General features: G+C 41.7%; 1 protein-coding gene across 16 annotated transcripts in view; it reads right to left on the minus strand.

Moving 5' to 3' along the window:
- Positions 1-21,464, minus strand: part of caska (calcium/calmodulin-dependent serine protein kinase a) — a 175,464-nt gene extending 154,000 nt beyond the window's left edge. For 5 of the 16 annotated variants that reach the window (XM_014412513.4, XM_014412516.4, XM_014412515.4 and 2 more), the window contains exon 1: positions 20,565-21,462. In XM_014412513.4, the coding sequence (XP_014267999.1) occupies positions 20,565-20,623 (59 nt within the window). In that variant the 5' untranslated portion in view covers positions 20,624-21,462. Of the gene's footprint in view, positions 1-20,564 lie in introns of all 16 variants that reach the window. The other 11 variants (XM_014412514.4, XM_014412509.4, XM_014412511.4 and 8 more) reach the window with 5 other exon arrangements.
- Between the last annotated feature and the right edge of the window lie 3,109 nt (positions 21,465-24,573).

Below are 24,573 nucleotides of genomic sequence, written 5' to 3' on the forward strand. Positions count from 1 at the left end.
AAACTTACACTCACATGATTACACATGCACACAAACCCAAGCACTCTGCTTCTTCTCTCTGGCTACTTTAGTGAAAGAGAGCAGTTTACACCCTGTGGTGTCGACGCTCAGCTGGGACAATAGTGCCGAGTCTTTCACATACATACTTCACACAGCCAAGTGACCACATAAAGACAAATATTAATACTAAGAGTTGGTCAATTTTCTTCTCACAGTCCACCGCACAGACTTTATCCACGCAAAATCAAAATGCATGTAGGTCCGCAGTAAGCCAGCAGTTTCTACATGTATAATCAGAGCTGTTCAAAAATACCCAACAGGGTGGAAAAACAAAAACACTGATGACATTTGCCCCCCATTTTGTTTGTTTGTTTGTTTTTAGCAAGAACTAAACATATTTGAACAAGGTGGGGTGCCAAGCTTCAGCTAAAGCCAGTCTAGCTTGGTTAGTCTGGCTAACTGTATTTATCAATTCAGAGCTGGTTTAACTTTCCAGCTCCTAAAGTTGCTGCTTGGCAATCACCAAACAGTAATGTGTGTCCCAGAGCAACAATTGCCCTTCAGTGCGATTAAGAGGTATTAACATGCCATGATTAAATTAAGTGTTTTATGCTGGTTCAGTCGCCTGACAACAGAAACACTAAATAGGGAAACAACATAATGAATGCAGTGATTTTTCCTCTTTATTTTCAAATGAACAGGCCATTACTCAGTTAGTGCAGTGGTTGCTGTACTTCTTAAAATTACTCAGTTAATTGAGTCACTAATCAAGAAAAATGCACCTCGTTCTCTGGCTGCAGCTCATCAAACCTGAGGATTTGCTGCCTTAATTTTCCTCTGTGTTACGCAACTGTGGCTAAAACATTTTGGTTGGACTCTGGGTAATTCTGTTTGACATTTTTTGAAAAACTCCTGAAGTTTAATGGCTAAACATGAAGTAGTGCTGATGAGCAAGTGGAAGAGGGGAACGAACAGATGTTTAAAGAGACTATTTAGGCCAGTTTTTGCCAGAATGGAGCACATGATCTCAGAATCCTGAAGGCGGGCCTTGTTAAAGTTAATGCGAGCTAATGAACTTACATTTCCCTCCATAAGGTGACTGAGTCTGATTGGAACAAAAAGAAGGAAGCTGAGTCTAACCCAACTCACACCAAGCTGCTAGATCAGCAAAGGACCCTTTAATTCAAACCCATATTTCCAAAGCGTTAATAAAATCTCTGTGACCTGTAAGAGCACTTCCAAATGTCACAGGTGCCCAGTGTAGAGCTAACAATATCTCCAGTGTGTTAGTGTGAGGGAGACTGTGACAGATAGATGTCAGCTCATCTGCCACAGGCCAATCCCAGACACTTAAGGAGTTTTGACAGGTGGGACAGGATGGCAGGTTGCAGGTTGCCTGAAAGTGCCAGGTGAAGTGAAGACTGCTACTGTCTGCAGCAAACATGACAACAAATCTCGGAGACGTAGGATATGTGTGCAGTTTGTGATACATGAATCACTGATTTCCTCATCAACTCCTTGCCATCCAAGCCGCTTGGTTATTATTCCTGTACTCACTGAGTTACTGCAGCATTTAAAGACAACCCCACTTTTATCTCTGGCTACACGGACATCAGCAGCAGAAGACCTTCCTTTAATTTCAGCATCTACATCATCATTGCATCATTTACTATTGCTTTTTTTTTTTTTTTTTTTTTTTTTTTAAAGAACAGTGGGATGAGAAAGGGAAAACCAGAAAGACAGAAAAGAGATAAAAAACTGTGAATGCCCCCCCTGCAGGTCTTTTCTTAATTTGTGTTAAGTAATGTCATGCAGTGAAACTGTATGAATGTGCAAATGTGAGGATGTGAGAACGTTTTTCTCAACAGTATTTCAATGTGCATAATTTCACAGAACCTTGAAGGTCACAGTCTACACAGAAGCGTGGGCCTTCCTGTAAGTTTAGGGCCTAAGGCGTCAACTGTTTTATGCAGAAATGAGAATATAGCTGAGTGCTATTTAGATACAATTACATATATTGGCTCAATGTGTATAAACACTATCACACAGTGGGCATGACTGGGGACAAACCCAAGCCACAGACATCAGCCTGCACAAGCACACACTTCTTCCTCCTCCAGTGCTTTAGCAAACACACACACACACACACACATATGGCAGAAAAGGCGCTACTGAGAGATGAGCAAAAACCCTGCCTTACTGTCTGGCCAACCATATGGAGTTTGTGAGCATGTAAGTGAGAATGTGTGTGTGTGTGTGTGTGTGTGTGTGTGTGTGTGTGTGTGTGTGTGTGTGTGTGTGTGTGTGTGTGTGTGTGTGACAGCGGACTCAGGAATGTGCGATGTTTGTTTACCAAACAGAGGGCTTGTGAAGAAGCAAAGTGTTTAAACAGCATGTGCTCCTCTCAGTTCAAATGCCAGTCCTCAGTATGTTTACCTGACACCAGCTGAGCATGTGCCAGGAACACACTCGCACAACAAGCCAGGAGCACCGCTTGGTCAGATGCTGTGGCAGAGGTGAGTTCAGAGCTTTTCAGGAAATCCAGGGGGGGGGGGGGGGGGGGGGGGGAGCAGTGCCCATTGTGGCTAATTTAAATTTGCAAGTAGTTAATATTAGCTTACCAACACAGGTAATACCAGAATATATATTGGCAGCACCAGTGTGAGCACGAACTTTTATATAGTTCCATAATTTAATGGTCCAAATCTTAAACTGCTTCTCACAAAGACAGCTGGAGATATTTGCATTTTAGTTTTTTCTGCCATTTCCCATGACAAGTCACTTCAGTCACTCACTCATGCTTAGATGAGCGGTTCTCAGAAAGCTGAGTGTATCCTTAGCTCTGTCCTCCCCTTCATCACAGTAATTCTCCAACTGCCTGCATGTGACGTCTGCAGGGAACATCTGGAAATGTTAGCTCCTGGGTTACACAGTCTATGAGCAGGCACTCTCCCAGTATAGCTAAACCCATCACTTTTTCTGTTGTTGCACATGTTGGGAAGAGGCAACAAAATGAAGCAGCCTACCACATGTGTGCAGTCATTCATTGCACATTGTCTATAAATAGCAGTTCCAGCTGCATCCACTTGGTGGAAGGAAAATAAAACAATTTCTGAATTGCAGGCTCAGTTTTTCTATGGGTAGTTTCAGACCAGAGATGCAAAACTGAGAACACGTTGGAGCTGGGAAATGGATCTGAAGACTTCATTCAACAGCAGCATTTCAGCTTTTTGTGGTTTTTGTTTCTTGTTTTGACTAAAACACAGCAGTCAGTTGCCTCTGTAAAGTTGCACTAAGCACAGCAAGAGCCAGTATTAGTGCTTAGCTTGGCCTGCTGTTTCCTGGAAGTTTTTTGTACTGTAGTGTTCAGCTGTTCACATTAAAGTTTGCTAAAACTGTTGTTGTCGAGGAAGAAAGAAGCACTGAAGGGGGTCGAAATCTTGGGTCCCTTCTCACATCTGCACAGCTGGCAGCTAATGTGGATGTGACACACAATTGGACACAAACTCCCTTAATCCAGTGCTGGACAGCTGTATGTGGTAAATGGTAGATGGCCTGGTTGTTATATAGCACTGTTCTACTCTACTCGAGCACTAGTCTGCATGCCAAGTATCCTTGGGCAAGATACTAACCCCAAGTTGCTCTTCGATGCATGCATCAGAGTATGAATGTTAGGTAGGAAGCACTGAAGCTTAGCTTAGAAGAAAGTGCTTGTGTAAATGGGTGTGATTGGGTGAATGTGGCATGTTGTATAGAACGCTTTGAGTGCTCTGGGAGAGTAAAAAAAGCGCTATATAAGAATCAGACCATTTACATTCATACAAGCACTTCTTTCTATGTGCTCCACACATTCACACTGATGAACGCATCAGGAGCAACTCAGGGTTCAGTATCTTGCCCAAGGACACTTTGGCTGGAGCAGCCAGGGATTGACCTACCAACTACCTTATTGGCAGATGAACTGCTCTGCCAGAGGTGTGAATGAAGAAGCTTCTGTCTGTTTAAACATGGCATATTTTTTTATGGACTGATGTCCTTATGTTTGAAAAAAAAAAAAAAAAAGCTTCCTTTTAAGAAGGTTTGGGGCCCATAAACACAAATAGAAATAGGTGGATTTGGTCATTAAAGCCCCTTTTCCATTATAACCTACTCGGATCGCCTCGCCACGACATAGATCGAATGGTTTTCCTCCGGTACAACCTGACGTCCATGGTTGTCATCATAGGAACACGTCCGAACATCCCATGATGTAATTAATATGCGACACGAACACTACAGAAAAGGTGGACGTCGAAGCATGATTGCTCCAGCTGCTCGGTCTGTGGCTTTTTGTCAGACTCAGGGAATACAGCATTGGGGTTTTTTTTAGCCAGTTCCCACGTTGCCGGGCGTAATTAAAAAAAAAAAAATTCCTAATTCATAAATGAGACGTTCTCATGACTTACTGAGTGATGCTACTGACCAGCCAATCGGTGGCATGCAGTCTGATGCTGTCACATATGAGTACCTACTCAGATTGCTCGGAACCCCGGGCAAGCAGGTACTAAGACTGTATCTGGTACAAGGCACTATGACCTAATGGAAAACTCTGAAAACCTTGGCAAACCAAGACGAGTTGATCCGAGTAGGTACTAATGGAAAAGGGGCTTCAGCTTTCCGGTTGCACCCTCCTGCCTTTCAATTACTACCCACTACTTCAGTGTAACCCGTTAAATAAATGGGGGGGGGGAAAACAAAACAAAAAAAAACATGCATATGCATCCTTCACACGAACTCTGTGGACTAGAAAGAAGTATTAGAGCAAGAAGTTTCTTGGTTTGAACTCTGGCTGAGCAGCGTTTGCATGCTCACCCTGTCCCATGGTGCCAAGGTATGGCCCAATTAAACTTTACACCACTGATTAGATTTATATTATAGCAACTGTATTGTTTCATAATCTTAATCTTATAGTTATAATGGCAGTATTCCTTAAAATCCATGATGATAACACTAGCTAACACTCCCTCTCTCATCTCAGCAGGTGATTTAAAGGCAGCTGCAACACTGCTGTCCTCGACCAGAGAACAAGCTGGTGTAATCATGCCTCACGCAGGCATCCTCCTCCCCACTCCTCCTCCCATCAATGACTCATTCTTCCAGAGTTCACCTGATCTCAACTGAGTTTCTCATCACTCCCGCTCAACCAGCCCCAGCAGCAAACAACTAGTAGGTAGGGCTGGGTCATATTATACCGTTCACGGTAATACCGGTATAATGTTAGGCAACGATAGGAAAATGAAATATCGCGATAGAATGGGAGTAAAGCGCGCATGCGCAGTGCCTTTGTTTTCATACGCACATGGCCCATTGTTGAGTGAAACAGATGAACCAGAATTGGTTTGTAAAAATGGTGCAACTTCAGTGATGTGGAACTGGTTTGGTGTTTGTCCGTCAGATACACAACAAAGCACATTTTTTTGCAGAACATGCAAGCGGCCGTTGTTATTGTCATATTTGTCGGACTAAGACGCTCTTAAATCTGGGAGTAATCTGGGTCCTAAACTCCGTATTCTTCAGGTCAAACAACACTGCAGCATCACTTAGAGTTAAAAACTGTCTAAATTCTTTCATCTTTAATAAAACGATCAGCATTGCTGCTTTACCAGGTGTAACTATAAAGTTTAACTTCCAGGCATCCATGAAAACAAAAGTTATTACATTTAACGGAGTTAGAAGTTAGCAGGAAGCTAGCGGAAGTTAGCTCGCTAGTTTCGCTAGTTACCTAAGCATGATATTGCATGTTCTGACGGAGAGATTTCTGAAAAAAAATCAAACGTACAGCTCTGCTATCACTTCCAACATAAATGAAGACAGGAAACTAAACAGCAGTGACGTTTGTAGGGTTACTGAAGTTGGGCTAGCTGGTATATAATGATGTGCTACGTGATCGCTAGCGACACAGCTATGTTAGCATAACATAAACAGTGAAGCTGGAGGACGAACACTATACACTTTTCCACTTATAAAAGTTAACGTGAAGGTTCTTCATGGTTAGAGACAAATGCAATCGCATGGCAGGATGCTGTAAACGGACCAAACTTCAGTCAGGAGAACAACTGAGATAATCCATCCACAATACGAGGTTAGTCATTAATATACTGCAACAACATGGGAATAGAGCAGCTGCCAGAGAATTCAACATTAATGAATCAATGGTACAGAAGTGGAGGAAGCAAGAAGAATGAGTTTAATAAAGTTTGATTTATCTGACTGCTTTGTTTCGCTTAATGTGCCTTATAATCCCGTGCACCTTATGGTCCGAAAAATGCGTACTGCACACTGCAGTTTAATGTTGCAAAGCACCTCTTTTTAACTTCAGTGGATATTATACATGGTTATGCTCAGTATATGTCAGCCCATTTCTACTGGAAATGCCTTTTGGTTAAACTTTCAGCAAGGAATTTGCATTTGCACTGTTACATTTTTATAAAGCTTTAATGTACATAAAAACCAGCTTCTTGTTTAAGTGAAAATAAAGGGAAGGTTGTCTTTTTGCGCTAGTAATGTTGTGGAGTTGTATTTTGTCTCGCATCAATTATATCGTCGGTTATATCGTTATCGCAAATTTTCAAATATATATCGTGATAAATATTTTTGGCCATATCGCCCTGCTCTACTAGGAGGTATAGTCAGAGGCCGGAAGAGAGGGCAAATATTTGAGAATGTGTGTGAATGAGAATCTCTAGCAGTCCATTTCCTCTGTAATGGTAAATGGACTGTATTTGTATAGCTTTACTAGTCCCTGAGGACCCCAAAGCGAGGACCCCACCACACATCCAGTCATCCACCCATTCACACTCTGGTGATGGCAAGCTACATTGTAGCCACAGCGACCCTGGGGTGCACTGACAGAGGAGAGGCTGCCAGACACTGGCGCCACCGGGCCCTCTGACCACCACCAGTAGGCAACGGGTGAAGTGTCTTACCCAAGCACACAATGACCGAGACTGTCCAAGCCGGGGCTCGAACCGGTAACCTACCGATTACAAGACGAACTGCCAACTCATTAGCCACGATCGCATGCATCCACGAAGCACAAACGCATCCATAATGGATGGACAAAATAAACAAATAAGCAGTGATTTAACACTACAGGCTCCTCACAATGAAGAGCACACTAGTCCTGGAGAAGGTGAACACGGTCACTGAGTGTTTGTCACATTCATGCTGCTGTGCATGTGCGCCTTTAGCTGACAGATTTAGATGAGAGATATTTTGGAGCATATTTCCTCACCGCACCCGCTCACAGGGCATACCCATCATGCTCCAGATGGTAGGGCAGAGAAGGCCAAAAAAAATGACAGTGGTGCCGTTCTTTTCCACCTTTCCAAGGAGTTATATGAGCACTTGTATGGAAGGGATGAGTAATGACAGCTCCATTTAAGCTACTGACAGACAGAGAAAAAGGGAACAAATAAGAGCTGAGACACCACACAAGGGCAGCAGTGGGAGTGACACAAAAGAGTCAGAGAGCCCACGGTGCGTGGAGTGCTGGTGTACGTGTGGTTCAGTACACATCACGTGGCTTTTAGGTAGGAAGAGAATAGAGCTTCCTGATAATCCATTTATCATCCTGAGTGGGACAGCCGAATCATGCCACCTACTACTCAAACTTGAGGCTGACCATCTTGAAAGGAGACAGACGAGACTGATGCAAATATGACACCAGAGTTTGGACTTTCCAGAGTAGTATTATTTTGTGGTTCAGCGATTTTTACGTATAAAGCACAAAGACAGAAAACAGGAAACATGCTGCCAGTGCACACTTGTTGGCTTTTGAGGATTTACTGATTTTGAAGTGGCATTTTACCTGAGAGCAGAGACACTGAACAGGAAGCCAGATAAAGGGGTAACTAAGGTGCTAATTGTGCACTGTACTGTGAGATTGTGGCAGCTTGAAGTAAGACAATGTGGTTTTCCACCAGGCTCCCTTCAGCAAGTCTTGCTCTGTGCCTCTGATACCAAGTCCCCCTTGTAGTTACAATGGGGCTGGGACACTGAGCATGTGTCACCCATCTGTCAGACAATATGTCAACACAGCCATAACACCCCATGCTAAATGTGGCTGCAGCCCGTTAAGACCCTCCACATTGCTGCTCCTCCAAATATTAAAAGCCTCCTAACCTCCACATTATCACTTTACCTTCATCTCTTTCTCATCCATCTTGTTTCTTTTCATTTTCTTCCGATTTCTGTGGGTGCAGCCACATTCAGCGGCTGACTGCTAAACATCTTCCCAATATACAGCCAGCTGAATAAAACAGACACACGCTGAAATCTAAAGATGTAATATTCATTACCTGTGCCTGACAACCACGTGTACCATAAACTGCATCTCATCTTCCACCATTATAAATATTTAAACTTAAATTTAAACTACACCACAGCCATGGGCTACAATAGGTCAACGGGTACAGGGTGATGTCCAGTGGGAAAATTAGTGTTTATGAACGTGCATATATAAAAGGCGCTTCCAAGTATTGGAATTCAAGGTGATTCACGAAAGCCGTACTCAACAGCATGGCGAGGAGGTAATCATTATAGATTTATACATAATTTCTTTGATGGCACCTTTTGTCAAATGATAAATAAAACAACCATTAGAAGAACAGAGAAATCAAAACAGAAACTTATGTATTTATAAAAAGTTGTATTTGTTTTAATATGTGAAATCAAAGTAACACATCCCTAATGCAGAATGACATTCATCCATACATCCATAACATCCTTGATACTATCAAGTGTATTGACCCTTTCTGTTAAAAACATAATGACATTTTGTAGAAGAAAACAATTTACCCTATAAAATGCACGTTTTGGGGATGTGGTTAAACAGAACCCAGCCATTATAAACTTCCTCTATGAAGTAGAAATAGAACAAAAGTCCAAAGAGCAGGAGTTCTTGAATATTTATGTTCTTTGGTTTTAAGCAGTCTACTCTTCATATCTGGTTAACACAATATGAGGCCGGCGTGGATGTGTGGTTGAATAGACCCCCAATTCTCCTCCGATCTGATATGGAAATATATGTGAGAGCAGGGTGGTTTTAAAGGTACCGTCTGACAAGCAGTTCTGGCAAAGTATCCTGCCTCCTTTTTGTCTGTGCATTTCAAGTCAACTTTCATCTTCAATGTTCATCTAATCAATATCCACCATTGTTTGGGTGGCAGGGTGGCAAGAGTGTGATCAGGGTTTCTCATTCTTCCAACCACACAAGCACTTCCTCTCTCAGGTGCCCGTTATTACCATTCAGACAAAAGCATGTTAAACACAGAAACAACACAGACTAATTGAATGAAATAAATGGAGCTCATCTATTCTCATTTACACTGGGGCCACCATCAGAACGTATCAGACTGCACATGCAGCCACAGAGCACAGGCATGTGAACATGCCGCACATACAACACAAACACAGCTTGTAGCTATACAGACGTGTGTGTGTGTGTGTGTGCGCGCGCGCGTGTGTAGTCAGGTATGAATCGGCTACAGTGTAAACAAATTAAATTGGCATTTAAGCCAGATGCTGGAACAACTGGATGCACTAAAGTAAACACAACCAGCTTCATGTGACAAGGCCCATCACAAAATCAAATATGAAGTGAAAATCGGTTGATCTGAATGGTAAATGCTAATGTTTTAACTAACGGCTATGTAGATCTTAGACACAAATTCATACTCATCCCCCAGGGCAGCAAAGCAAGGTAGCTCTGTGTGTGTTTGTCCAATTAACAGTTTTAATGTAGTAGTAACTTGTTAGAGCCTAGAAGTCTTTATAGGTTTGTAAAGAATTAAGTGTCAGACTAACAGACTCCAGGATCTGACTACACATAATAGTGGCAGACCTGCAATGAGCTAGCTTTACCAGGTGCTTTGAACGTTGAGTAATTTTCTGAATGAATTTCTAAACTTTTGCAGCAGTATTTGGTCTTCCATGTTTTTCCTGTGCGTACGTGAGTTTTCCCGAGGCCTGGTAGTGAGAGCAAATTCACTTTCTTTTCTTATTGTTGATTGGGGCTTTGTAGGTACACTAATCACCACCTTCTGGTGGAAGTGTTACATCCCACCTGTGAAGGTAAAAACTCTCCCAGTTTTTTTTTTTTGTTTGTTTGTTGTTGTTTTTTTAAAACATTGACTATTCAAATGATTTAAAAAGAAATTCATGGCCACTCTCCTGCTTATTAAGAAAACACATTTAAATGATAAACTTTGTCTCAACCCTTGTCAAAATACTGAATTTATGTCAATATATGCTCGCCTGGGACATTCATCTTAAATGAAACTCAAACACATATAAAAGGTGGATCTGAGTTTGTTTGATCAACAGTGATCCAACAAAGAATGAATTATCAGTTGCCAAAGGTCATTCCTACACTAAGGTGCAGCCCTGTAATTCTTTGTTTACAATTCAGCCATTTAGCAACAGCTTTTTCTGTTTCACTTTACGACAGATACATGAATCACCACTTCTATCCTGTTAAGTGTTGAGACACACAGTACATTTAAATGAATCAACACAGCACCAGCTCACTGAAGAAGAGAAATGCAAATGTTTTCCACCTCCACCTGACTTGAAAGTATAAATTTCTTCTTAATAGACCTGCCTCGCTAAATAGAGGTTAATTAAATAAACCTGCATTTTGCACACAGCCATCAGAGAGACAGTGTGAAGAACAGAAGGATCTGAGAGACAGAAAGCACATAAGGAGCAAAGTGGGCCGATATTTAACCGTAAAGTTAATGAGTAATTCTTGTTTCTAGTCATGTAGCTCTATAGAAACACTTATAGAGCATTAGCTTAATACAGCAGGGGGGGAAACCTCATGTATAACAGCAGTATATCAGCAGGCTTTCATGTCCATCTCCATCAACCACAGGCCTGCCACTAAGAAGAGAAAGCCTTAAGGCAGGAAACAGTTTGACTTCTATCCATCTAACAGAAATTGCTGTGCACTTGACAAAGTTTTCAGCAGTTTGCTGCAACTGAGCCTGGCAAGCCTCGGGGATCCACCCTAGGTCCAGTTCTTTTTCAGTGCAAATTCATACGACCACTTATCTAAAGATGGTGTTAAATTCTGATATCACACAGAGTGTAAAATTACAGTATGTGTGCTAAAGGGCCAAATGTCCGCAGCCTTCTTAGTCTTTCAGCATGTCTGTATTTTTGTTTAATGCTGATAAAACAGTTGGAAGTATATTAGTGGATGATACAAATAAAGAGGTTTAAACAAAAATCTTACTTTTTAATCTATCAGCAATACTGTCAAAGTTTTATTTAGCTCATCTACAATGTTATTTTGAGTGGTCATTGATGTCAGCTACTCTCTAGAGTCTTTTGAGCCATGTTTGGACAAAGCTCTCCAACTGTGGACTGCAGATAGAGTGTAGGTTTTGTTCTTCTCTACAAGTCCACTGTGAAATAAACAGACCACTCCAAGCAGAATCTGCAGTGAGCACGGACTGGCTTACTGAGGCTACAGAGCAACACAAGGTCTGCAGTCCTTCTCACAATATGAGACGACAGTGTTGGAATCCATCAACAGAATAATGAACTGAGTGGAGAGGGAGTTGCTGATTATTACTCTGTTATTGTCATGATGTACACATATCGTGCATGAATTTATTTAATAAAGCATCAATATGCCTTTGCACAAGAAGCCCCTGCCACAAATACACTTCAGTTCCACAGGAAATGTTAGCATCTACTATTCTCTCCAATACAATCCAAAGCCTTTGCACAATCATCTCTCCCAAGCAGCCCCCCCCCTCCCCCACCACCACCCTACACTGTCCCCTTAAGTAATCCCCCTAATGCTTGAACCTTGACAAAAATAGTTTGGTTAGTTTTGCTATAATCCTAACCAGAACCACGATATTTGAGCACATCACATGACTCTGAGCTCCTTTAATATGCATGCTAAGACACTATGAGGTACTTAAACACAGCAGCAGCACAGCTTTACATCGTGACCAGCACAGCTCTACCTCTCAGCTCTCATTATATCACAGACACAGCACACATTCCAGGTTCTTGTGATTCTTGTTATGTCTCCCAGAAAGTAAACACATAATGCAGACCTGTTATTTGTGACCTCTGTAACTGTCCTCAGCTTGTGCAATTTTTCTTTGTGTGGCAAGACACTACATCTTAGCCTGAATTATGCAACAGGTAGATTTTGTGTTTTTGTGTCATATATGAAAGTGAACACAGATGAAATCACTGCAAAGTCTCTCAACATCTGCAAACCATCTTTAGCACAGGAGGGTTCCCGCTTCGAGTGTGTAAGTCTAACCTCTCTCTTCCTACATTTTTTTTCCTCCTTCCTCCTCCACTGAACAAACAGGACCAACTGTCACTGAGAGCACATGTCAGACATTAAGCCCAGCAGTTTTTCTGATTTAGGCACAGCTCTCATTTGGCTGCTGCAAGAAACCAGTAAACACATTTTTGAGCCAGTGGCTTCTGATAGTCTGTGCTGGTTCAAAGAATGAACACCGTTTTCTGCTACTCCTACAAAAACAGCAGAAATGCCTTTTCCCTGTGTGTTACAAGGTGGGTGTTTTATTTTCCTTCAGGCTCAGCTGTAACTCGGGTGACAGTGTGTGCTTTGGCATACGGTATGGAAACTGGTTTAGACTGAGGAGGTCCCCACACTGACACGAGGGCAGTGAAAATAAACCCGAAACAAAAGAAAGGATGTGAAGGTAAAGCTCTGAAATATCACTTACTGCATCAGCAGCTTTTGGTAACTCCAAAGAATGTCATCACCTCTGTAAATGAACCTTTGTGTGTTATAACCTGCTGTTAAACCTAATTATACACACATGAAAGCTCTGTGGGAGGGTATTCGGACATGCGGGTCAGCTGAATGATATTGCATTAATAATGCATTAATGAAGCCACTTTAGCCTTGTTAGCCAACAGAAACCTGCTGTGACCGCAAACTCCTGACTTGGAGGCACATGTGCTCACACATACAAAACAGTGCACATGTTAACTGGTGGGTACGTCTTATGTGACTGTGTGCACTGCCTGCCATGCTTCAGTGCCCTTCATCTGGGACTCAGGGCAGGTATGAGGGACAAGACAGCTGGTTGAACACTGAGGGCCCTCTCTCAACTAAACATAAATCGCTTTACAACAACTTCCTGCTAGTATAGCAGGGTTGTTTTTTTTTAATTTACTGTTAAATATTCATTGAAAGTCAGATCATTATTATTATTTGTGAATTCTTCAAATCTGGTCATGAGGTTTATGCCCATGTCCAGAGAGAGAGCATGGAATATTATGGTGCTGATGCTAAAACGGTTTTCCTGACGTAAGAGTCTAAACATCTAACAGAAAATTGCCGTGCACTTTACAAATTAATTTTTTGCAAAGTGGCAAAATAAATAAAAAGCTATTCTATTCAATGCAACTATTTTCTGTGCAATATGTCTGTGAGGTACAGGTGTCCCATCAAGCTAAAAAACAGTGACCAGTGTTTTCTACACTGTCTTTAATTGTGACTTAACTGTTTGATTTTCTGTGGATACTCCTACCAGACTGGAGCTGATTAGGTCGGCATGCTTACCAAGAAAATTAAACCCTTTCACAATATGTAAAAACAATCCTCATCACTCCAAAAGTCAAACAATTTGCTACCAGCAATTTCCTACTGAGTTCTAGGCCAATACTGCTCAATGCTTTAAATTGTATCATTATTTTCAAATAGGATACAGAATTGGATCATATCATTTATACTGATACGTGCATCTTTTCTTAGTAAAGGTTTATGCAAGTACCTCTGTGCCTCAAACTTGTTTTCAAAGTTCTTTTGCGAGAGAGATAACGTTGCCCATCAATGAATAAGAGCTCTAACTTGACAGTTTATTGGCTTCTGGAAGCATGTTAAAAAATTGCTGTTTTCAGCATTAGACTACAACCAAAAGTTGACATTTTCACCCATCAGAAAATGGGGGTTGCTTGTTTGCTTTGTGGGACTTTTAGATTTTATTGCATTCGTTTGGGGTCAAAAATCACCCATTATAAAATACCACAAAATAACTGTCCAATCAAGGCACCAGCAAATGAACAACTTCTGTGTTCTGCCAGGTAAAATTATTTTTATATCACTGGAGGCTGGTAGATTAAGGTCTACTTCTTCTTTGTGAGAAAAAGCTGGCTGACTGCAGTAAGAACAGTTCATTTTTCCCCACGGGAGGTAAAAGTGTCTGTTATGTGAATGGTTATTGACTTGGTGGCTCCGACTATACTTCTTTCAAACCAGCATGTTTTGGCACTTAAACAGGCTCTTCAACGCGTTCTTTTACGAGTGTGAACACAGCCTATGAATATACAACCCCAAGTCCAATAAATGGACAGCGTTTAAAATGTAAATAAAAACAGAACTGCAAATCTCAAAACCCTTGTGTTATTCACAATAGAACACAGAAAACAACAAATCCAATATTTACTATTACATGATAAATATTAGTTTGCTTTGAATCTGATGACAGCAACATCTCAAAAGTTGGGACAGGAGTAACAAAAGACTGGAACCGAGGCAAAGTGTAAAACTGTTCACAACTTTGAGACATGTTGCTGCCATCAATTTCAAATTGTACATTTTTATCAGTTCAAACATTTGATGTTTTCTATATTACATTTTTCAAAATGTAAATTAAAAACAGAACGCACAATGTCCCAGGTTTTTTGGTATTGGGGTTATAGTGATACACCCTAAGACAGCTGATCCTTCCAGAATGAAGAAAAGACACAAACTAGGAAATATGGAAACCAAGAAAAGGAGTTTACCTTAGTAATGTGTGCAAAATCTAGGCACTTACTGCACTGAAAATGATCATCCTCCTTCTTGAATACCAGTGTCTGTGATGATAAACACACGTCTTTCTACTAAGGAAATTATCCAATGTTTTGAAGCCAAGCAAATTAAATAACTGTTGACAGCAAGTTTAAATTCCCATTTTAGACCATTTCCAGGCAGAACATGCTACCATGAGAGATCGCTGTCACTTGTAAAGCGAGCCAGGAGCCAAGAGTTATAGAAACATTTGAGATCTTCAATCCAAATTTCAAGGCACGGCAGGAGGATGAGCCTGTATGAATGTTTTAGTCCTAAAAGCAACTGCTAAGGAAAGTGAAATACTCCTGCAATCTGACAACAGTGAAAGTGACCACATAAAAACAGGCCTCTCTTTCGTGTCATCTCAAGAACATGACTGATTGCTCTATTAGTAAAAAGGTCAGGTGGCATGTTTTTTCCCTTCCCACTATGCAAACATCTGGAAACAAGAAGTACAAAGAGGTCCCTAGAAAACAGCTTCATTTATGCTGCACTAAAGTACTGCTATGCATACATGACACCCCAGTGATGTGAAAAAACATCTGTATTTAACCTAAAATGAACCTGTGACTCCATCCATGCCTGTCAGACTGACTGTTTAGTAGAGAATAGGTTGTGTCTACCCTAAAAAAGCATTTTTATTTATTTTATTTTTTTTAGAAACACGAGCCTGGAATGCAACACTGAAATATGCAAGATCCATTTATCTTTTCAGAGTGGGGCAACAGATAAGAATCTATCCAATCCACTTAAAGTAGGCAGCTATCGGTGGTACTTGGTGTCTTAAGATTCAGGTCATTAGGCTGAGGGCATTTCAAATATTCATCAAATGTTGTTCACCCCCATCAGTGTTTCCTTTACTCTCAAACAGAGGAATACCACTCGAAGAAATTCTACATCTCAGTGTGAAAGCCATACCTGTGACCACAAACTAGGCATTGTCCAGGAGGCAGCCATTGTGTGACATCAAGAAACCTTGTTCTTGTGAGGGTGGTTTCAACAAGATAGCAAATGTAGTTTTATTTACATAGGGCTGCACATGTAGAGCTGCTAGGATCTGCTAAGGGTGTTTTCCCCAGCTTGATGAAGACAGATAAATGTTTTAGTGGTTCAGAGCAAGATCTCTGTTAAATCATCTATGTTTAATTGTGCATGCGGGAACCAGCCTTTCAGCAGATATTTCCCTCCAAAACCCGACAGAGAGGCAAAGATCACATAATACAAGCTGCCTGCATATACACACAAACAGTGCAGCAGGCATAGGCCCTGGAGACAACACTATGAATGTATTCCCACAAGGCCATGGTCCCAATTCAGTCACAACCATTACTGTTGACACATTATTTAAAAATTGTCAAAATGACCTTTTTTGGTAATTTGATGTTATTCTCTACCTTTTGTTGTCTCCCAATTAAAATGGATTTATGGAAAAGGTGCTAAAGAACAGTCACAGCAAACACCCTGTGGGGGGGGGGGGGGGGGGGGGGGGGGGGGGAAGCAACTGTGGCATCACCCATTTCTCTCTGGACTATGCAACTTGAATCCTTCTAATTAAAGCCAGCTAAAAGAATTAAACGCTAGAATTTCATCTGCGAAAGCTTGGCCGTAAACTCCTTGGATTGCCTGCACTGCACAGCAGCTCAGTTTTTGTCAAATTATTCTATTAATATGCTTCAAACACAGGTCTTAATGTCTCACTCAATAACTTAAACTCAATGAAGTGACACATAGCAAATAGCTGTTGTGTTGGGAAGCATGTCAACAGTAATACAAGCAATTTTTATTTTTTTTTTATTTTATTTTTTTTACTTTGGGGGAATAATCTTTGAACTGTGAACCCAAGTGCCATTAATTCCCATTATTAGAAGGATGCCTTTTGAAATGCAATTTTTCTGACAATGTAAACAAAGCAGCGTTTGACCTACTGACTCATAGCCCATGGGCCTTGCAGTGCCATGACTGTGTTTGTTTCTTTGTCATACCCTTCTGGCCAATTCATTGATCCACACTAATACTGCCCACCGGTCATTCTCAACATTAGCTAGCAGAAGCTAGCCACAATTGTAACCACTTAATAAAACCAACCACAAGGCCGCGAACAACTCAACTCCTGTAGGGAATGGGTCTGTCCTGATCTAGGTCAGCATTGCACATGCTTAATTAACACGGGTAATGTGGGGGGGAAAAAATCCACAAAACACAGCCTCTAAAATATGTAATTAAGTAATCTGGTTAGTTGGAGGAAAGTGCAAGGACAAGGGAGACTTACCAGACCTCCTTGTTATTACCATAATTCCTTCCACATGAAGCAGAAAAGGTCTTCAGTAAAACAGTGAACTAGCAGGTATTTCATTCCCTGTGGGTTACAGAGCAGTGGCACTTCACTCCATGAGGCGAATGGCACACATGCACAGGAGATGGAGCCAGGCCTTAGGGCTAAAACTCCCTGTCACCTCTTTTCAAAAAAAGGACACATAAGACCACACGACTGCAAGAATTGACAACAGGCACCAAACACACACAAACTTTAACACACACCTCCTTGGGCTGAGAATTATAATGACATTCAGGCTTTGTACAGCACCCCCGAGTGTCCTCCTAGGCTATGAGGTATGCAAATGGAGGGTAATTTGTTTTATTCACAGTGGAGCGGATCGGCTCCACGGTGATGTATGTTCTAGAACAATATCCACTGTTGAATCCACAGCAAGGCCAAATATTCAGGACAGGAAGCCCATTGATCAATTCAGCTGGGTAATATTAGCTCCTGTTTCGGGCTTCATTAACAGAGGAGATGTCAGAGCACACACACCCTATGGTTCGCTGCATAAACTCTCAATGGCCTGTGACTGTGGCATCGGTGCTGTTAATACAGCGCAGACCACACCGTGCAGCTACAGCATGACATCATAGGCTGGATGCATTGAAATTAGCATGTTTCTGTTGTCATCAAGCATTAACTGCAGTACAGTTTAGAGCTGCAAGGATTTAAAAAAACAAAACAATGGTAAATAGCCTCTTCTTTGGAGTCCATTGTTTTATGCACACTGCTGTGTTATGCCCCCTGCCATGAGAAACACAGGCACACACGGACAACTTCTTCCAAGGATGAACTCGGAAAGAGCACGGCCCGAAGGCACAGGATGTCTCTTAATGTGTGACTCAAACTAATGGACTGCCTCCGTCTACTGTGCCCCTGCCCTCGCCTGCTCCCTCGCTCATCCCATCTCCAACGCAGCCTCTCTTTTCTCATCTTCCAACCCAAATTTCCTCTGCTCCTTCTCGTCTTCCAGCCCCAAACAACTCTATTTACTCCCTCCTTTGCCCCATCCTTTTGTTTTTATGCCTCAGAATGCAGTAGCACAGAAGGCGGGATCAATGTGACAGCAACAAGACAGATGTACACACAATGCACTCACGCACGCGTGGGTGACAGGCTTTTGTCCGAGGTCAGCATGCTTAAGAAAAAAAATAAAATGAAATACAAGCGTGGTACAAAATTTTCTTCAAACAATGCACGTTTTCCAGACCATCCCTAAACCTAACAAAGCACACGATCTGGGACACACACAGTGTTATCTGAGCACAATTCAGAATAGCCTATTTTTAGGCTATTCTGAATTGTATGTGGGTCTAACCCTGCCGAAAACACACACACACACACACACACACACACACACACACACACACACACACACACACACACACACACACGAGAATCCAGGGTGTCAGGCTTTTTAAAAGTCATGCCTTTGCTGACTGCGGTGTCGTCATCTGGTTGGGTTTTCCTCCGGTCAAGCCCGTCTCTTTCAGGATGACAAGCCGCAATTGGTGCTTCAGTGGAGACTTAAAAAGAAGCTGTGGCTGCAGCAGCCCTCCACACGGAGAACAGCAGGTCGGCTGATAAAAGGGCCGCTGTCTCTCCTCATGCAAACTGTAAATCACAGACTGTCCGAAACACTAAGGAAGGGCTGCGCTTTGCAAAACTGGGGGCGAGTGTGTCTATGTGCGGCTGACTCAAAGCCGCTTGTCTCAGATCCTGGCTCAAGATTTTTAATGATTGTATTTTTTACATGAGGACAGGAGGATTTTTTTTTCGGGGGGGGAGGGGGGGGGAGTGAGGGAGAAATTGCTTGTGACTGTATGGGGATAAAGAGAACACACTCTGTGTTTTCAGGCTTGCCTAAACATGTAGTGCATGCGCTGCAGGTCTTATCACCCCGTCACACAGCCAACCATCTCTGTGACACAGCAGAAGTCCCATAACCAGTCAGCCCTGCCATGACTGACTGACTACGTCTGCCTGGGCCTGCCAAGCAACTGATTCACACGGAGCTTCTGTTTGTGCGCCCAATGAAGTGCTTCATTCAGCACCAGACGTTTGGATGACACACTCAGTTATTCAGAGCAGAAACAGTTTTTCCCCTCAGATTCCCACTACTCAACAAAACAAAGCAGCCGCTTCTCTTCTCTTACCATCCTCAGTTCCTTTATGAAGCGTTGCAATGACAAGTTGGGAAGCCCCAGGCATGCTTTTAAGTGCTGCAGCCATTAAGACAAGCGAAACTGAAAGACCATGAAGGTTAAGGACTACAGAATCCAGATTGTTAGATTGGAGGAGGAAAAGAAAGAACCGGACCATCTATTTGGTGGGTAGAGCTGGTTATTAGTAATTTCAACAGCAGCATGGAAACATTCACAGCCACACCTGCCTTCACACACTGATACCATCAATACATTCTGCTTGGTTTGCAACAGATTATAATTACAGGGATAACGGTTAATGATATACCCAGCTTTGTTACAGCCAAACAGGATTACACAAAAGTAATTACACCAAACTTTGTGAAATTCCAGCCACATTTAACAACGAAGATATTATCTTGAGAGTTTAAAGTGGTCTTACTGCTCATTTATACTGCGACTGTAACAGTCCCAGAAGATGCAACAAAAGCCTCGCAGTTTTTATTAATATAGTGTGAGCATAACGGCTCTTAAATATTGGATCCCATTCCTCAGAAGGGTAATTAGAAATACAGCTTCTCTGTGCAAAAACATTCCCAAAATGCATGCACTGCTATCAGCTTACCCGTGCAGGGAATGTTACTCCCAAGTAGTCTGGATTAGACCTTCGGTCACTAACGCTCGCCAGATGTGCGGACAGCATGACTCATGGATGGTGTGTGCCCTGCCCTTTAATCTCTGCAGCAAGTTGACAAGTGCCACCAAGTCAAAGCACAGCCGCGTAGCCAAGTAGTGCGTGTATGGGCAACTGTAACACACAACCCACGCAGGCACAACGGCTCTTTAGCTTCATCTGGGAATAAGGGCGATAAAACTTGGTGTTATGAGCTCGTGGCATCATAAAGAGACAATTACATCTCCCGTGATAAGTTGTTTCGGGGGAGGCTTGCGCCTCTGTAGAACGATATAGTGCTACATAGGGCGCAAAAGTAGGATTAGGGTCTGTTTACGTTCACTTCTGATGACCAAGGACGCGCCATTAGTTCCTACACAAATATTGCCACGCTTGTTGTGGGCGCGCACGGGGACGCTTCAGGCTGCGCGTGCAGGAGCGCGTGTGCCAGATCTTCAGGAACATCAGAGGGGGGCAATCGGAAAGCCAACGAGAAAAACTGCAAAATGACAACAACAAAAAAAGCAGCAGAGCAACACTTACTTGCCGATGACCTCGCAGAGCTCGTACACATCTTCAAAGAGAATGTCGTCGTCCGCCATAGTCCGACCCCGGTTGGGGAAAAATTATCCACCCCCCACCCCCCCACCAAAAGAAAAAGAAATGCGTCCCAAACCTCAATTTATGGTCCTAAAAGGAGTGCTACGGGCAGACGACAGTGTCAGGAATAACTGACAAAACGCCGCTCGTGTCGCCAGCAGCAGGGTAAGTCGGGAAAGAGTTGCAAAGAAACGTTTCCAAATCCCAGTTGTTGCCTCCTTCGTCGACCCCCTGTACCCGCTTCCCCCCAAAAAATAAAAATCCCCCGCTGCGAGTGAACCGGCACAGGGAAGAGCTGCGTATTCCAGGGCTCTGCCCCGCCTTTCCCGGTATCGTGCCCCCCCGTTTCAAAAAGCAAACCTCACAGGGTTGTCAAACAACATAGTAAACTACTTCACCAGCGTGACAATCCCCGTAACGACGTAGACATGGTCACCGTTTTCAGTGTTGTGCTGACAGAGGGCGAAACGAGCCGGTAAGGCAGTGTTGTGCATCAGGTTCGGGTTACAGCGCTGAACCAGGTGGGTTACGGTTATCTTCACATCCCAAACAGCTGCGGGTTTACTCTTCAGTGTTTTCGGGGGTGTGCGCGCGCATATACACAGAGTCCTCTTGTAGTGTAACGGACGACCTGGTTCAAGTCCTTGGCGTACAAAACCACGCGCGTCGCACTCCTCGTCTTTTACCTCGGCTTGACAAGACTTTGCAGCCTCTGGTTTACCTTTTATTTCTTCCCACTATCGCCCGTTTGGCCCGGACGCTCAGCTCTACAGAGCTTCCAGAAAACCAAGCTCCTCCTACACGGGAGTTATGAAACTGCTCCCTTATCCTCCATCTTGGCGCCAAGCCTTTCCTCACGGTTCCCCTGTCAGGTTAATAGGCTTTGAGCCAATATGGCGGACCGGTGGCGCCGTAAAGATTTCTCTAAACCCGCAGTTTCCTCTGGACTTTTTCAATGGAGTTCCCACCCGGAAGCGAGTAGTATGAATGAAGAATGTTCGCAAATGTTAGGAAGTATATTATTTAAGTTGAGTATTCAAGAAGTCACGTCTAACTTTTTTCTTTAATGATTAAAGGTACATAAAGCTTAAATTTGTCAAAGAATAATCAGCAACTATTTTTGAAACAAATTTTCTTCTAAAAAAAAAAAAAAAAAATCTAACTTTTTTCCCTAGTTGTCCGGGCTGAGCCTGTGCCTAATTGTTTTACATAATGAATGGATCTGTACAAAACAAGACCCTGAAGTTACAATGGGCTCTAGGTATGAACAGCCCACATATTTGAGGAATTATCCTCTGTCAAATCATGAATCTTTGTTTCCTGGATCCAGCCTCTTTAGTTTGCAGATTGTAAGTGAATATTTAGATTTTTGAATTGTTGCCTGGACAAAAAAGAAATTGTCCTGGGAACATGTGACAAAGCTTTTGTGCCAATTTGAATCGTACAAGTAATCACTTATTGGAGACTCACCAAGTTAAAATAGCTTTGAATTCTCACCCTATTGAGTATCTTTAAAATATGGTGGTCTAAATGCAAACCCATTTGTCCTGAGACATTTATCTAACCTTGCTGCTCAGCAGTAGTCAGAGGTATGGCCACCACAGACTGGGACTGCTTTCAAATAGCTTTGCTTAAACGGTTTTTAACTGAATGAAGTGACCCAAGTCTCACTGTGGCAGCCATGATAGTATATACAGAAATCACTGATCAAAATCTAATGAGACCAGGGGTTCCATTATATTGACCTTTATTTTTTACTAGTTTATGGACAATCAATACAGAAAGTCTAATCACAGACACATTTATTTTTTGAGAAATTCTTTATTGAGTTCAGTTGATTCTTTTGAGCATTATTGCACTGACAGATTATGGAAGGTGGACAAACAGAGTGTGGCTGGCCCTCCTGCGTTGAAAAGAAAACCTTAATCAGAACTGCTCACGACAATTATTTGGCTTGTTAAACTTCAGTTAGCATTTCATAGTTTATTAAAAAAACTGTGCTAATATAGATGTTAGCAGTGCTCACCTTTTCCTGGTTTTCAGCAGGATGTGGAGCAAAAGAGTAAAAGAAGTTCAATCACTTGCTTATTAAGAGCCCCTGGGGCAAACCAAAGTAACAGGTTAGAGGAGTTTAAACAAAACATTTCTAATATCCAACTGATTAAATGTGTTATTTAATTATTCACAGAGATCTGTATATATGCGAAAATTCATTCTTTCTATTGTAGTTTGGTTTGGTGTTGGTTTATGTATATATTTAGATTTTCATTTGGCTTCGTTAGCCTTCAGACTTGGGTCATTCCAGATACTCACATGAGGCAGGTAGAGTATCAAAAGAAGCCAGCTGCTTCTTAGCACGTTGGTCAGTGTGTGTTGTTTTGAATTCCTGCTCTGCTAATAAAGGTCTTGTCTTGTCTTTGTGAATTTTCCTTCACATGTTATCATGTCTATGTGTGATTTCACAGGGGCGCAAAATGATATGAAAATGATGTAATGTAACCTGATGACACAGAATTGTATTTTTTATTATTGTGTGTGGAATTATTTATTTATGTTTTTACATAAAAATAAAGGAACATAAAGAAAATGCTTTCTGAGGTAATTATTCAGTAATAAAGTTACCCATTTTGTAAAAAAGATCAACAAAAGACTTTATTAAAAATAAAATAAAATAAACTTGTTTTGTAAAAATCCACAAGCCACATTCCACTGATTTCATGCAAACCTCATTATTTTTCTTATCACTTCTAGGTTGGTCAGTCCATCTGTCTATTTACTGTTTTTATTTTGCTTTGTTTTTTAAAAGTTTCAAATCGTACCCTGCGGCCCAATCACAGATCTATAAACTGTGAGTAATTCCCTTATTAGACAAAGTCTGCATAAATGCACTTTTCTGTCATTATTATTATTATCATTATGGCCTGATAGCAGGACAGTCATAACCCCTCATAGCGGGAATCCACTTTAAAGTCTCAATATATGAGTTTGGCCAACCCTCATAGCCAATGGTCTATTAAGTGTCTGTCATTTTAATGAATGCATCCACATATTTAAATAGTCATTATCTTAAAAGCTTAAGTAACATTCTGCAATCTTCAACAATGCTAAATTTACCATTATGCAGGCCGTGTTCTTCTACATGGCCTGCATAAGCAAATGATAAGAGTTAGTAATCAAAAGAACTGACTACTTGGTCTACCAGCCAAGCAAAAAAACAAAACAAAAAACAAATCAAACATTAGCTTGTTTGCCGGCTGCACATCACTAATGGTCTCACTTCAGTCCCTTTTATAAAAACACCTAGTTCAACCACTAGTGTTAACATCCACAATGACAGTAGATCTGTTTTGTAAAACTGAAACGCATAGATGCTTATCGCGTGATTGCTATAATAGGGGGTAACATTATTACTAAAATGCTAATGGTGATGCAAGGATACAGTTCATGAGTACACATTTCCAGCTGCTTCATTTCTATATGGAGAGAAGCTGTTGCAATTTATAGTGAAAACTGCATCACAACATTATACTGTAACAACAGAAAGACTGAAACTTAATATAGTAACAACCTCTAAACACTGTTTCAAGCACTGTGTACAATCATAATTTGACACACTTTAAATAAAATATCAGTTTGCCCTTTTATCCTCTGTCATGGCAGTTCTCATAATCTTAAACTGCTTTTTAATCAGCTACCACCAAAATACAGCCTGAAACTGAGCTAGTGTCTAGGCACAACATACAGACAAGCGCTGTCTATTCATATTTCATGGGGCTCTGGTGGGATAAATACATTGCCAGCCGATTGCCTAATTAATGCCGTGTGAATAATTAAGCAGAGTTAGTAAACCCAAGATGATGAGCTTGTTCTTTTATTTATGGTTTTTCAACAAAAAGGACTAGATGTAATTAAATGAGCCCCAGAGCAATTACTGTAGGTATTGTTTTATTCC

This window comes from Maylandia zebra, linkage group LG16, assembly GCF_041146795.1.
Source record: "Maylandia zebra isolate NMK-2024a linkage group LG16, Mzebra_GT3a, whole genome shotgun sequence".
NCBI lineage: Eukaryota > Metazoa > Chordata > Actinopteri > Cichliformes > Cichlidae > Maylandia > Maylandia zebra.